Consider the following 14975-nt stretch of genomic DNA (forward strand, 5'->3'; position numbering starts at 1 on the left):
TCTATCTATCTATCTATCTATCTATCTATCTATCTATCTATCTATCTATCTATCTATGCATGTATATGCTTATATTATTCTATGTATATGTCAACTCCCATTATAAATAAGTGTTTTTGTTTTTTCTTTTCTCAGATGAGGAATCTCTCTAGATAGTAAGGATGTTTGCTCCTTTTTTTTCCCTTGGAATATAGTTATAATTGGTTAGTCATACCATCATTTCTGAATCTTCACAACCACATGGACCACAGCAGGCATGAACCTTCTATCTTCTAGAAGCTCCCAAATTATGCTCAAGTTAATGTTCCTTGCTTCAATGCCTCTATCTGTCCATCTCATCCGTTTTCTTTGGTTTTCTATTTTTCCTAGTATAATGGTCTTTTCCACGAGTCCTGTCTTGTACTTATGTATCCAACGTATTTAAGCTTCAGCTTAAATATTTCATCTGCCAGTGCATATGTGAATCAAGTTCTTTATGTTTTGACTGATTGAATGTCCTCACTTTCTAAGAGATTCTGGAAAGTCTTCTCCAGAATCACAATTCAAAACCATCGATTCTGCAGGGTTCGAATTTACTTAAAGTCCAACTCTCTTAGCCATACATTACTCTTGGGAAAACTACAGCTTTAACTACTTGTACCTTTGTTGGCAAGATGATGTCTCTGCTTTTTAGTATGCTGTTCAGATTTACCATAGCTTTACTTTTAAAGAGTAAGTGTCTTTCAATTTCATGGCTGCAGCCACTATCTACAGGGATCTTTGAGCCTAAGAATAGAAAAGCAGACACTGCTTCCATGTCTTCTCCCTCTCTTTGCCAGCATATGATGAGACAAATTGCCAAGATCTTGGATTTTTTGATGTTGTGTTTCAGGTCAGCTTCTATACTCTCCTCTCTCACCCTTATCAATCGATTTCTTCACTCTTCTAAACTTTCTACTCCCAAAGTCGTATTATATGCATATCTCAGATTGTTGATATTTCTCCTTGCAATCTTAATTCAAGTTTTTTCATTCATCCACCCTGGAATTTCATATGATATACTCTTTTAATAATTAAATAAATAAGAAGACAACAAACTTAGTTAACTGATTAACCTTCTATTATTAGAATAAATTACAATTGGTTTCCAACTTTTTGACAGTAATTTCAATTAGCCATACCTGAATTCAAAGCTGGGATAGAAAAATGTAATAATTGTTCCCAATTTGCGGAGGTGTATTGTGTAGCTGGGTAGCACAGCGGATAGAATCCTGGGCCTAGAAGTAAGGAAGATTCATCATCCTGAGTTAAAACCTGGCCTCAGAAACTTACCAGTTATGTGACCCTGTGCAAATCACTTTAACCTATTTCTCTCGGTTTCATCATCTGTCAAATTATCTGGAGAAGGAAAGAGAAAATCACCTTAGTATTTTTCCCAAGGAAACCCCAAACGTGGTCATGAAGAGTCAGAAGTGATTAAAAAATGACTGAACAATATATCCAAGGTAATATGAAGATTTTTTAAAATTTCTGTTATGTAAGGAATATTGTCATTTCTGTAATGCTTGCAGTTTCTCAAAGCTTCATTTGGTTGCCACAACTGTGTAAGGATTACATTGTCTTCAAGTGTCCAGAACAGAATTCTCAAAGCCAGAATTTCTAAAATTGTTTTTTTTCCTAAAATTTTTCCAAATTTTAAAAAAATTTCTAAAATATTTTCTAAATTTCTCCTGGATATCCTACCACTCTCACTGATTTCCTTGAGCACAGCCTCTAAGTTTCCTTTCAGATATCCCCAGTAACATACTGCTATTTACAAAAATGGGATAAAAACAGGCCATAGAGAAGGTAAACTGCACCATGGACAGATCTACGTTTCAGCAAGCGTAGGATCTAGTCTGAGATACCAAGGGAATGCTCAATGAATCTCATTGTATGCCCTTATTCCATTCTGGCAATTTGATTCTTTGAAATATTTTCTAGCCCATTCCAAAGAATCAAGAGTCACTTGGGTAAATATCTCCAAAGAGAAATAATAATTAGTGGAATCAACTTTAGTAGAAATTTGAATTATATTTGTGATATTATGAATTTTGTTTTATGTATTATTTAATTACTTGTTTAATTTCAAGTAAGCTTATTTCATATATTTTGTTTGTACTTCAGTTGACATCATCAGGTTTGGAAATACTCCTGCAAGTTGCATCATAGATCATACTTTAACCTGAACAGATCACTATCATAAACAAGTCTTTAAATAAATGAAAAAATACAATATCATATGTGGAAAGGAACTTCAAGATTCTCATCAGTTCCATTAAATTAGACATTTATTAATCACTATATTAAATTCTAGGAAGACAGAAACAAAGCAGTACCCCCCTTCAAGGAACTTGATTTCTTTTGTATGTGAATACACTCAAATGTGTACATAAATGTATACATATACATACACATATATAAACATATATACTTATATGTGTATAGAGACATCTATATCTAGAAATTCATATATATCAATTGCTTTATAGAAATATGAATGAATACATATATACATGCATATATATGTATATGTGTACATGTTTTCATGTATGTATATGTGCATTTTCTCTCCAGCCTGCATCTATGACATCTTCTAGAATGCCTCTGCTCTTCATCCTGGAACGTCATCAATGCTCTAGAACATATGTATTTAAATAACCACCCCTCCTGTGGCCTCTCTCTCTAATTAGATGATTGCCCAAGTCACACATGGCTCTCTCCTCTTATCAACTTCCTTTTCATTGCCATGTTTCTACATTACTACTTAAGGTGTTTGAGGACTTGATCTATATTTCTTTCAATTTTTCTGTGTATTCTAAGAGCTTCATGTTGAGCTTACTAAATCCTAGTGGACTTACTTACTTACTTGACTGGTTGTCTAACTATACAAAATAGATAAAAAGTTAATACTAAATGACTTTGAAGAAAAGGAAAATTGCATTTGGGAGAATCAGATATTGCTTCCCAGGCATGATAGAAGTATATATAGTGTGATATTACAGATACACACACACATACACACACACAACCCTGTATGTGCCTAATGGTGTCTAATGATCATCACTTTGAGGGCAAGAGGAAAAGAGGGAATAGAAACATTGCTTGATGCCTTTATTTTATATTTAAAAGGAATAGCATGTTGTACATAGATTTGTACATAGTAGATTTGCAGTTTCATGTGTAATCTTTTTTATTGTACTTTTATGAAAATGCTCGCTATATTTCACAAATTTAAAATAAAATGCATTTTTTTAAATACATTTTTTAAAAGGAGAGAGGAGATGAAATAAAGCATGAAAGGAAAAGCCAGAAGACTAGTTTGGCTTCAACCATTGAGTTTGTAAAAGGAAATGTTATAAAGTAAATATAATATAATGTAAAATAATAAGAATAATGAATTTGGAAAACCAAATTGAAGTCAAGAAGTTAAGGTCCTAATTTTGTAAAGACAAGCAGGAGCAACTTTCCAGAGGACTGCTGCTGTGGACAGCTTTCAAGGTTCTGATTACACAGTGCAGTGAACTCTCTATTCAGCAAAAAAACTAAGACAAAATATTCACAGAAATCAAAGTACAGAACTCACTGTGTTATAGTATACCAATTTATCACTAAAATGGCCACATATTTTTCATCAAAGTGGTCTCATAGTTTTAAAGGAAGTGCATTCATTTAGTCGATCGCAAAGTCCACCCCTAGGTCACATTGTCTTAATCTATTCAATAACAAGTTTTCTTTCTTCTTAACTGGAGATTAGTTGCTGTAAGGGTTATGGGATTTAAAGATCTTCCATGCCCCATTGGACTTGCTGACATAGCAGGAAGGGGAGGAGCAAGAGGAAGCGGAAGCCAAGCTAGAGTTCCTGCGGTGGCTAGCAATGGCGGCAACAGCGGCAGCAGCAGCAGAGGCAGCGGCGGTGGCAGTGCGAAGCCCTTTTTGAGTCAGCCAGAATTTCTGCTAAGGACTCCTGCTGAAGACTGCCAGCAACCAGAGCTGCTGGGAGCACACTTCCTGGATGCTGGGTGGTTACTGTGAGTGGAGAGAGGAGGACCTTTGCCTGAGGTAGCCTGTTCTGTTTTAAAGGCTTGAGAATGTGGGTGCTTTCTACTTTATCTACCTGTGCCAATTTCATAACTACTCTGATGGCTTTCACTTTCTGGTTTTGGGACTCAGTCTTTTGGTATTTTAACAAATTTTCTAGCTTATTCCCCCATATGGCAAGCCTGATGTACTTTGTGATGGATAATTATATCAGCATATCTGTAATTTCCATAGGCATTGTGAATATGGCATTGCTGATACAGTTTCAAATCATCCTAATTAGTAAGTCCTTAATTCTGCCACAAAGTACAAAGGCCAAAAGTACTCCACACCTAGAAAATAATGATTTTCTCAGTTTGCTTTAAATATCCAAAGAGAATTCTTTTCATCTTGACTAGAGGCTGGCTCTCAGCTTGCATGCTTTCCCTTCACACAGTTGCTGTTCCTGGAAGACAAAGCTTAATAAAGCCACAATACCATTCACCCACATTTCTAGCATCCTCATCAATTCACTTTCTGGCTGTGAAATCAACATAGACCTAACAACAAGGTCTGAGGAATCAATACAAATCATCAGTATAGTCCCCAGGCCTCTGAAAATGTAAACAAGAAGCTCCTCCAGGATTCTTCTAAACATATAACAAGAAAATCCTCTTTCAGGGCTTCTGAACCAGCAGCAATGTCCCAGGGTTTCTCTAACAACAGCGCTGTCCTCTATCAGCAGACAAATCTGACAAAGTACCATCAAAACAGACAGACCAAGTAGCAACACCTTGGCCATGCCTGTTCCCAGTTCTCTTCTCTTCTCTTTTCTCAGTTCTTCTGAATTCTCAGGTCAGTGCTCACTTCTCATTTCTCTTCTCAGTTCTCCTCAGTTCTCACTTCAGTTCTCACTTGTCTTCTCTCTCTCTCCAGCAGTAGCAGCCAGCCTCCAGATTCTTGCTCCCAGAAGTTCTCAATTCTTAGCAGTTCTGTCTCTCAGCCATTTCTCCAGCTCCCAGCAGTTCTCAGGAGTTCTGGCTCCCAGCAGCTGCTCACTCTCAGAAGTTCTGAAGTTTCTTTAGCTTGGGCTTTTCCTTATATACGGTATTAATTACCTCCTCCCTGTTCCAGCCCCTTCATCTTACATCAACAAATCCATCCCACTGTGGCATTCACAAGTTCTATATCTTCATACTTGAGACAGTCAGAAAGGGCTTCCAATCCCATTACCATTACAAATTCCAAACATATAAGTTTGGATTTCATTCAGGAATGAATGTAGAACCACAGAACTTCATGGAGTAGTGGAATGCTGTGGTCAGACACAGATTTGGGGAATATTCCCGATGCACTAGTGAACATGAAAAGGCTCTATGCCCATTTAGACTTTTCTCTGCTAAGGTCTCCACCAAAGATGATTTTTAGGACAGTTTCTTTACTATTTACAAAAAAAACTTCATATCAAATATAGTTAAATGACAATAAATTCGTAATGTTTGTATAATTTCAGTTTTTATCCCACTCTTCCCCTCATGTACAAATTGATATTTGGCACACTAGGTATATTACTCATCCAATGTCTTTCAGTTATGGGCTGCTTGGTTCTATTAAGTAGGATTATGATACATTTGAAACAATCTTCCTCAATGGATTCTTCCTGAGCACATTCCTCAAAGCTGCTTTCACATCTCTATTTCTTAGAGTATAGATGAGTGGGTTCAGCACAGGACTCACAAAAGTGTAGAACACAGCTATGAGTTTGGATTCCTCAACACTTTTATCAGTGGGTGGTCTCACATACATGCAGAAGAGAGTCCCATAAAACAAAGTAACAGCCATCATGTGAGAACCACAGGTGGAGAAGGCTTTCCTCCTCCCCTCAGCAGAACGCATACGAAGAATGGCTGATAGGATAAAGGCATAAGAAATGAGAATGATGGCAAGTGAGTTTGAGAGATTAAAACAAGCTGAAATGAGCAGGGCATGTACTTTGACATAGGTATCAGAGCAGGACAGTTTGATGAGAGGTGGATCAGCACAGTAAAAGTGGTTAATGATGTTGGATCCACAGAAGGACAATCGGAATGTGAGGATGGACTGCAGGAGACCATCAGAGAAGCCATAGACATAGGGGAAGGTGGCCAGGCACATGCAGACTCTCCTGGACATCTTCACACTATAGTGTAGTGGGCTGCAGATGGCCACATAGCGGTCATAAGCCATGGCAGCCAACATGTAAAACTCAGTGAGTAGCAAAGCAATGAAAATGTAACACTGCACAAAGCAGCCAGCAAAGGAAATGGTCTTTCTTTCAGATAACAAATTAGCCAGCATCTGGGGGGTGGCATTGGAGGAATAGCACACATCTACAAAAGCCAAGTTAGTAAGAAAAAAGTACATGGGAGTATGAAGGCGGGGCTCAAGTCTGATCAGCACAATCATTCCAAGGTTTACTGACACAGTGAGAATGTAGATTGCAAGGAAAACCATAAACAGGCTAGGTTGTAGTTCAGGACGATCTGTGAGTCCAAGGAGAATAAATTCAGTCACTCTGCTGCTGTCATTTTGGCTTGACATTTCTCTAGGTCTCATTGATCTTCTGGCATCAATGGAATCAAAGGAGAAAAGAATAAAAGATCATGTAAAATGGCTCTTTGCATTTCACAGACATTATCTTCATAACAAACCTATGCAGCATAGAGAGTCAATACTACTGTGATGATTTTCCTGAGGAGGAAAAAGACCCATGAGAAATTAAAGATCTGCCCTATATTACAGTGTAAAAACATCTGGAATTGCATGTAGGTTTTTTGGCACCGAGTAGAGCAGTAATCCATTGATGAAAACTGCATTACTTTTTTACAATATTTGCTAAATTCTCTTTTGTTTCAGAATGTCATTTTCTCTTTCTATATGACTTCTTTTCTGAACATACTCGCACACACATACACACATATATCTCCATAAAAAAGCAACTAAAATACACAAAAAGATGAATCCTAATATTTTGCTCTTAAGCACCAATATGTTGAATAGCTTTGAGAGTTTTGATTTGAGGATTTGAAAGTTAGAGGTCATTAAAAACTCAGTATATTTAACTAGTAGCATTGTGTAACTGAGAAGATATTGAATATAAATGGTTTTATATACAAATACACTCATAGTGCCCTATGTTGAGAAGGAAATTCTACATGGTAATGAGACTTCTAGAATATTTTGTTCATTTCTATCCACAACATTTTATGAAGAGGAGTGTAACTAGAATTCTAAATTAACTCATCATATGAAGTTAAGTTCAAACATATTTAACTCGGGAAGAGAAAAAATTGTGGCATGATAGTTGTATTCAATTACTTAAGAGACTGCTATATGGAAGAAAATATTACAGGCTGTAAGGAAGAAATAATTTGAGTACTGTGGAAACACAATCAGTATAACACAGGATATAGCAGCTTCTACATTAAAGGATTGAAGGACTTGAAATATGATATTCCAGAGATCAAAGGAGCTAGGATTAAAAACAAGAATCACCCACTCACCAAAACTTGAGTATCATGTTTCAGGGGAAAATATGATCATTCAACAAAATAGAGGACTTTCAAGCATTCTTGATGAAAATACCAGAATTGAATAGAAAATTTGACATTCAGAAACAAAAAGCAAGAGAAGCATGAGAAGGTAAACAGGAAAAAGAAATCATAAGGAACTTATCAAAGTTGAATTATTTACATGCCTACGTGGAAAAATGATCATTGTAACTTATGAAACTTTTCTCAGTATGAGGACAGTTGAAGGGAATATACATATATATGTATATATATATGTATATGTATGCATACATATATATATATCTATATAGGAGGGGATATGTGCATATGAATACATATGTGTGTATATATGAGTACAGGTATACATAGGCAGAGGGCACAGGATCAGTTGAATAGGAAGGGATGATATTTAAAAGGTGAAGTTGAGAGGTGAAAGAGGAATGAGAGATGGGTAAAGACAGAATAGGGTAAATTATCTCAAATTAGAAGAGGCAAGGGATAACTGTTACAATGGAGGGGAAGAACAGGAAGGCAAAAGGGAATAGGTCAACATTACTCTAATTGAATTTGGCTTACGGAGGGAATGACATACACACTAAATTGGATACGTTGCCCTACAGGAGAGTAAAGGGAAAGGGGATGGGGGGAGGGACGATGGAAGGAAGGTCAGGTTGAGGGGGAGGGTAGTTAGATGCATACACGTTTTAAAAGGGACGGGGTCAAAGTAGAGAATAGAACAAGTGGAGGGCAGGATAGAATGGAGGAATATATAGTCAGTCTTTCACAATATATCCATTATGGAAATGTTTTGTGTAACTTCACATGCACAACCTATATTGAATTGCTTATCTTCCCGGTAAGGGTGGGTGACAAGGGAGGAAGGGAAAGTATTTTGAATTCAACATTATAAAATCAAATGTTTAAAAAATATTGTTTTTCTATGTGCAAGTGGGAAATAAGATATACAGGCACTGGGGTATGGAGATCCATATTGCCCTACTGGAAAGTTGGAATGGGGATTGGGGAGAAAGCAGATTGAGGGAGGGAGTATACAGTGGGATCACTGTTTTGGGGTGTTGGGTAGGGGAAAGATGGGGAGAAATTTTGTAACTCAAAATCTTTTGGCAATGACTGATGTAAACTAAAAATAAGCATAAAATTTTATTTAAAAAAAGAATACACAATAGCAGTTAATGAGTGCTCTGTACCATTGTTTGACTGATTTTCTGATGAGTTTGGTAGAATAAGGAAAAGGGAGGAATCATAGCTTTAGCCTCAGAGGAATGGGAGCAGGATGAAGTTGCCTAATTGAAGATGGAATACTGTATTTTCAGAAGATGAATAGATATTTGACTCGGCAATTATAGTCTCTTGAGTACTTAAGCAAACACTGGTGACAGGTAAGGTATTAAACCTAGGTGTCTTCTAAGTGGTTTCGCCGCCCTAAGAAAGTCACAATTAAGAGAGTATCTTGGAGGAACATTTCCTTTTAATCCTTGCACTTTCCAAGTGTCCCCAAATCGATCCCTTCAGCTCAATGTAGGAGCAAGACTCCAGTAAATTATATTTCAATGTGAATGACATTATACCATTTCTTACCTTTTCCATTGAAGGATACTTTTTCATCAGTAGCCTCAATACCAGACTTTCCCTGTGTAATGTAAAGAAATGAGCTCGGGATTTGAAGTCAAATTGTCTTGCTTCAATTTCCAACTCAGTCACTGACATTCAGTAATATACTTTGCCTCTGTGAGCCTCCCTTCTCCTCTCTGAAATCCTTGTCTCCCACTTTTATCTCTATTCCACTCTATCTATAAAGGCAACTGGGAATGATTGAAAGAGCATTGCATGTGCAGTGAGAAGACCTGGCTTTAAGTCTTACTGACTAGCATATGTTATTGAGCAAATCAGTTCTATTTTCCGATCCTGTATCCTCATCTTTAAAATAAAGGAAGTGAGATTAGGTGATTTCTGAGATCTAAATCCTATGATCCTGTGATGAAAAGGAATCCTACATGAGAATATGCTCAATAATTCTAAAGCATTATCTCAGTAACACCCCTAACTATTAACCATTGAGATGTGAAGTATTAAATGGGTGGTTTCCATAGATCTAATTCTAATTATTATACAGGTGCTCTATAAAGCTTCAAGATCAGCTCTTCATTTTACAGATGCAGAAACTGAATGCGAGAGAGCTTAAATAATTTCCTTAAGGTTACACAGATTGTAACAGATTGTCACAGAACCATGATTCAAACCCAGATTCACTGTCTCCAAATTCTGTGTTCTCTGCACTAGATGGATTTGTCTGGATATATTACATTTGGTGAGTGAAAGGGAAGGCAGAAGAAGTGCCTCAGTTTCAGCCTTATCTCCCAACCTAGGCAGTTTCTTTTCCTTTTATGGAATAGTTTCAAATATTCATATCTTTACCAACCCAGTGATTAACACCTTGGCCACTCCTTTCTCAGTTCACAAGAAAATTCAAAATAAAATATTTAAAAGCACCTCCATTCTTCCCCCTTCTTATACCAATACTGACAGATCAGTCAACAAGAATTTTAAAAGTGCTTAGCACATGACTCTCTGTCTCTCTCTCTCTCTCTGTCTCTCTCTGTCTCTGTCTCTGTCTCTGTCTCTCTCTCTCTCTGTCTCTCTCTCTGTCTCTCTCTCTCTCTTCCTTTTCTCCCCCTTCCCCTTTTTTTTCTCTTTCATTTATATAGATTAATAGGTTGTATTTCTATCTCTAAATATGGTAACCAAAATTTTGGTGATCTCAGTTGCATCATCCCATCACCTCCTTTTTGAACAGTCAACACTTATCATTTTGTTTTCTTTTTTTTATCCCCTACCTTTATTTTGCAGCCATTCCATTTATTCTAATGATGATCCTGAAGGCATCTTCAAGGAATTTTTTTTCCAATCTTTATGTTTGTTTTTATTTTAAGTCTTTCGAAACAGGTCTTCTAAAGATAAATGTCAACTTTTAAAATTTTTATCCAGAGTATTCGCTAGCTCATAGATGATAGTACCTGCCACTCTACTCACTGTACCTCATTTCAAAGCAAACTTTGTCCTTCACCAATCACATAATGTCCTTCTCATCATGATCAGGTTAAGAATGAAGAAAAAAGAGCTTGAGTTCCTGGAGACATTGAATGTCCATACCTCCCTGCAATGGTAAAGAGAACTCTGTCTGAATCTCACCAGCCTCTAAAATATAGAAGCATTTATATCTGTGTTGGGAAAACTAAATTTGCTCCCTGAAGAACATATATCTCAAAAGGACCAAGAAGTCGCAGGGAACTGATTGCATGCTGCATGATCCCTGGAGACATTTACAGAAGAGGAATTAGGGATCTGTATATCTCCCCCTCCCCCAATTACCTCTGATTTGAGAATCCCTAGCATTCGAGTCAGACTTGGCCCACAGGCTTGCTTTGAGGACCCTGCCTTTGCACAATAAGAACATAGCTTCTTGGCTCATAGCCCTCTTATTGTCTGAACTGTAGATTCTGGGATTTCATTGCATTAGAATGTTTGTTTCTACTCACTTTTAGGGACAACCAGGTACCAAGTATTGACATAGGCAGTGCAGGCCTGTCATCTTCTCCACTTGTTCTTTTGTCTCAAGGTACACAATTACTCTCTCATTTTACAGAAAATTCCATGTACTTAATAAATACTTGTTGACTCATTGATTGATTTTACAAGGGGCTGTTCTCAGCTGCCCACCTTGCTAAGGGTAAAGTAAACATATTACTCTGAGGTCTTTAGTCCAGAGAAGAGAAGATTTGGGGGAGACATTACAATTCACTTGGCATTCTTGAAATACTTTCCCAGTTGGAGTGATTATGCTTGATGTTCGAAGATTATCAAGTGTCGTGAAGTGCTTTCCTTCCTCTTTCAGAAGGACAGAATATGGAGCAATGCAAGGAATTTCCAGAGAGACAGATTGCAAAAAATGAAAATTAAAATCCTATCACTCAAAAGTTGCCCCTTCGTGGAATGGGGCAGATCCTGAGTTAGTGGGGGTAGCCTCACTTGGGAGTTACAAGAGGAGCCGTAAGAGGGCTTGCTAATGCATTTCTGAGGCCAAAAATTCCACTCTTTTACTGCATAGCTAAGTGGCACTATGCATAACTTGAATTGAAATCTGGCCTTAGACATTTACTAGCTTTGTGACACTGGGAAAGTCACTTAACCCTTCTGCCTCAGTTCCACATCTATAAAATCAGCTGGAGAATGAAATGGCAAACCATTCCAGTGTCTTTTCCAAGAAAACCTCAGATGGGGTCATGGAGAGTTGGAGACAACTGAAATGTCTCCTCGACACCAAGCAAGAGGAAGTCTTTTGTAGGATTAGATCATAGATTTAGGGGAAGGAGAAACATTTGAGACCACCAAGGCTAACCTCCCCCATTTTACAAGTAAGAGAATTAATACCCAAAGAGCCTAAGTTACTTGTCAGAGGTCATGAAGCTAGTAGAAAATAGAGCCAGTATTTTAATTCAGGTTCTCTGACACCCAATCCAGCACACACAATTCTTCTTTCACTGTGCTTCCTCCCTCATCATTTTTTTTTCTATTCCTGGAACATACAACTTCATTGATGTTTAATGTGTTTGCTGATTTCTCTTTATTTTTAATTAAATACTAGTGGGGTGTGTAATTTTGAGTTGTCTACAATGTGTGATTTCATCAATTTATGGGTCTCCTTAGAGAGTAAATTAGCTCTGCCAATGCCGACTAATACTAAGAGACAGAATGGAGAAAACAGATAAACATCTGACTTTGAAGTTATGGAGAGTACTGCTAAAATTTGTGCCTTTGACACATATTGACTCTGTGACCGTGGTGAATTACTTCACTTAACCTCTCAATGTCTCCAAGAACATCTGTGAGACTATTAGTTGGAGAGAAGTGTATGGTGTACCAATCAGGAATTCAATAAAAGAAAAGCACATCATGACCTTATATGATTGGAGAAGGCTTCATGCTAGATGAGGGATTCTACCTGAGATTTACAGAATTTAGATTAGTGAATTAGAAGACTAATAATAGTAGGAATCCTGGAGAAGATGGAGGATATAATAGTTATCTTCAAGTGTTTGAAGGACTCTTATGTGGGAGTAACGGGAGAGTCAGAGATGTGCTTTGTTTTTCATAGTCCCAGAGGGCAGAACTAGGAACTATATATGAAGTTGCAAAACATGAAGTATTGGCATGACATAGGGAAGATTGTCCTAGCAATTAGAGTTGTCCAACAATAAAACAAGTTTCCTCAGAAGGCAACAGTTTCACCCTCATTAAAAGTCTTCAAGTAAAAGATGAATGGTGATTTATCAGGAATGTTGCAGAGGGAATTCATGTCCATATATAGGTTGGACAAAATTTCATTTCAGATGTATCCTAACTCTGTGAATTATGTCTGTGGTTGTGTGTTCAAGGTCATTTAATGGACATAGAGTTTTGGGAAAAGATACAGAGGCTAGAAGGGACATGATATTTCAGAGAACCTCAAGGAAGATAATTTTGCTGGGGTAATGGGTTCCTCTATTCAATAGGACTCTTTAATTAACAGATTGACATCTACTAGTAAATCAAAGAGCATTCTTATTTCCCAGTGGGCTGGGAAGGAGTGAGTGTGGCTAGCATCAGTCATCCTACCCATTCCATTGAAGGGCTTGGTAGTCAAAGACAGAGTATTGGCATTGGGGGTCACCCAAGAAAAGACCAGAACTGCAAACTGGTATAGAGGACCTTCAATGGCACAATGCCATTTAGTCAATATTCTTCAAGCAATGAGAAACCAATGAAATTAAGGGATATGATTAGTGCTATAGGATGTATTTTTTTTTCCTTGAAACAGAAACTGTCACATAAACTGATAACTGGCTGTGGTATGCAGAGTGGATTGGAGTGAGGAGAAAAATCAAGATTTTTTTTTGTTTGGTTTTTGCTTTAGGCTTAAAAATGAGATAAATTAAGATATAATTATCTTAGCTCCAGAAGAGATTTTTAAAGGTAATCTTTTAAGAAAAACCCTAATCAACAGGTACCTGAAATACTGAACCATTTAACCCAGTTAGTTGAGTGAAACGATAGACTGTATGGTGGAGGAAAGATCTGTCATATAATCTTATGAACTCCTGCATTGGAAAGTGTTTTCTGTTGAGGCATAATACATTTTTGTTAAATGGTATTATAAAATAAAGTCTAATCAAGACACCATAGAGACTAAGAGGTTTGAATGACCTATTTAAATGATTCCCCAGGAATTTATCCAACCATTTTGGAGTGCAATCCTGAATAGTCAAGTACAAAGGGCAAAAGCAAGAAAATGCCAGAGAAAGAACTGATAAATAGAAATATGGATAATATAGTTATAAACATACATAAAATTTTTGTGACTATTGATAGCCTTCTCTAAAGGGGGGTGGATATATATGTGTGTGTGTGTGTATGTGTGTGTGTATGCAAAAAGAGAGACAGAGAGAGACAGAACTGCACAGCAGAAAACAAAAGTAAATTCAGAAGCAAAAGCAAGGTAGCTTTGAAAATGATATGTAGTATTAATTACATAGGTTTCCCAAAAAAGCCAGCAATGGGAAATTAAATCCTATTTTTTATGTTGTGCTGTGTACATGGAAATGTTCTTTTTTTTGTCTTTTTGTACTTAATTTCAAGAAGAATAAATGAAAAAAGAAAAGAAAACTATTCCCCTGGTACAATGTTCATCACTTTGAACAAACTGAAATAAACCATGCAAGACCAGGCCAACTTCTCAAAGGTAATAATTATGAATTGAAAGCTCATTTTCATGCAGGAAATATAAAATATTTAAATTCAGGTGCTGTAAATTTATACCATTTTGCAAAGATCCCTCTTTGGTTTTTCGTTTGTTGTTGTTGTTTTTTAAGCAATTGGGGTTAAGTAACTTGCTCAAGGTTACACGGCCAGTTATTTCTGGGTGTGGTGCTAAGTATCAGAGGCCAGATTCGATCCCAGGTCATGCCAACTCTGGGGCCGGTGCTCTTACTCACTGAGCCACCTGGCCACCCCAAAGATCCCTCTTTGTAAGGAGAAATTTGAATGATTACTTAGGGCTCCTAGAATAAATTCATAAAGGACTGCTCACGAGAAGCAAATACCTCCCCCCACCGCAGCAAACTGCTGGGGAGTGTCATGTGACAATACTGTACAATTCTCAAATAAATGATTGGATATTCTTTGTTAGTAAATTTCCTATGACTTTTTCACTGATTTCTGGTGCCTATACCTTTCTTAGATATGGAGAATACATTTATAATCCTTCATGATGATATATTCATAGTCAGTTACTGCAGAATTGACCAGGTTTCTTCTCATAGATATCAGCCC

General features: G+C 37.1%; 1 protein-coding gene across 1 annotated transcript; it reads right to left on the bottom strand.

Moving 5' to 3' along the window:
* Positions 1 to 5658: 5658 nt before the first annotated feature.
* On the bottom strand, positions 5659 to 7590 carry LOC138163619 (olfactory receptor 5M11-like). The gene has a single exon (XM_069091060.1). The coding sequence runs from the start codon at positions 6631 to 6633 to the stop codon at positions 5659 to 5661; it is 975 nt and encodes a 324-aa protein (XP_068947161.1). The 5' UTR covers positions 6634 to 7590.
* Between the last annotated feature and the right edge of the window lie 7385 nt (positions 7591 to 14975).

This window comes from Petaurus breviceps, unplaced genomic scaffold (genome assembly GCF_028583685.1).
Source record: "Petaurus breviceps papuanus isolate PSGF00001 unplaced genomic scaffold, PetGlider_PUasm1.0 188, whole genome shotgun sequence".
Classification (NCBI taxonomy): Eukaryota; Metazoa; Chordata; class Mammalia; order Diprotodontia; family Petauridae; genus Petaurus; species Petaurus breviceps.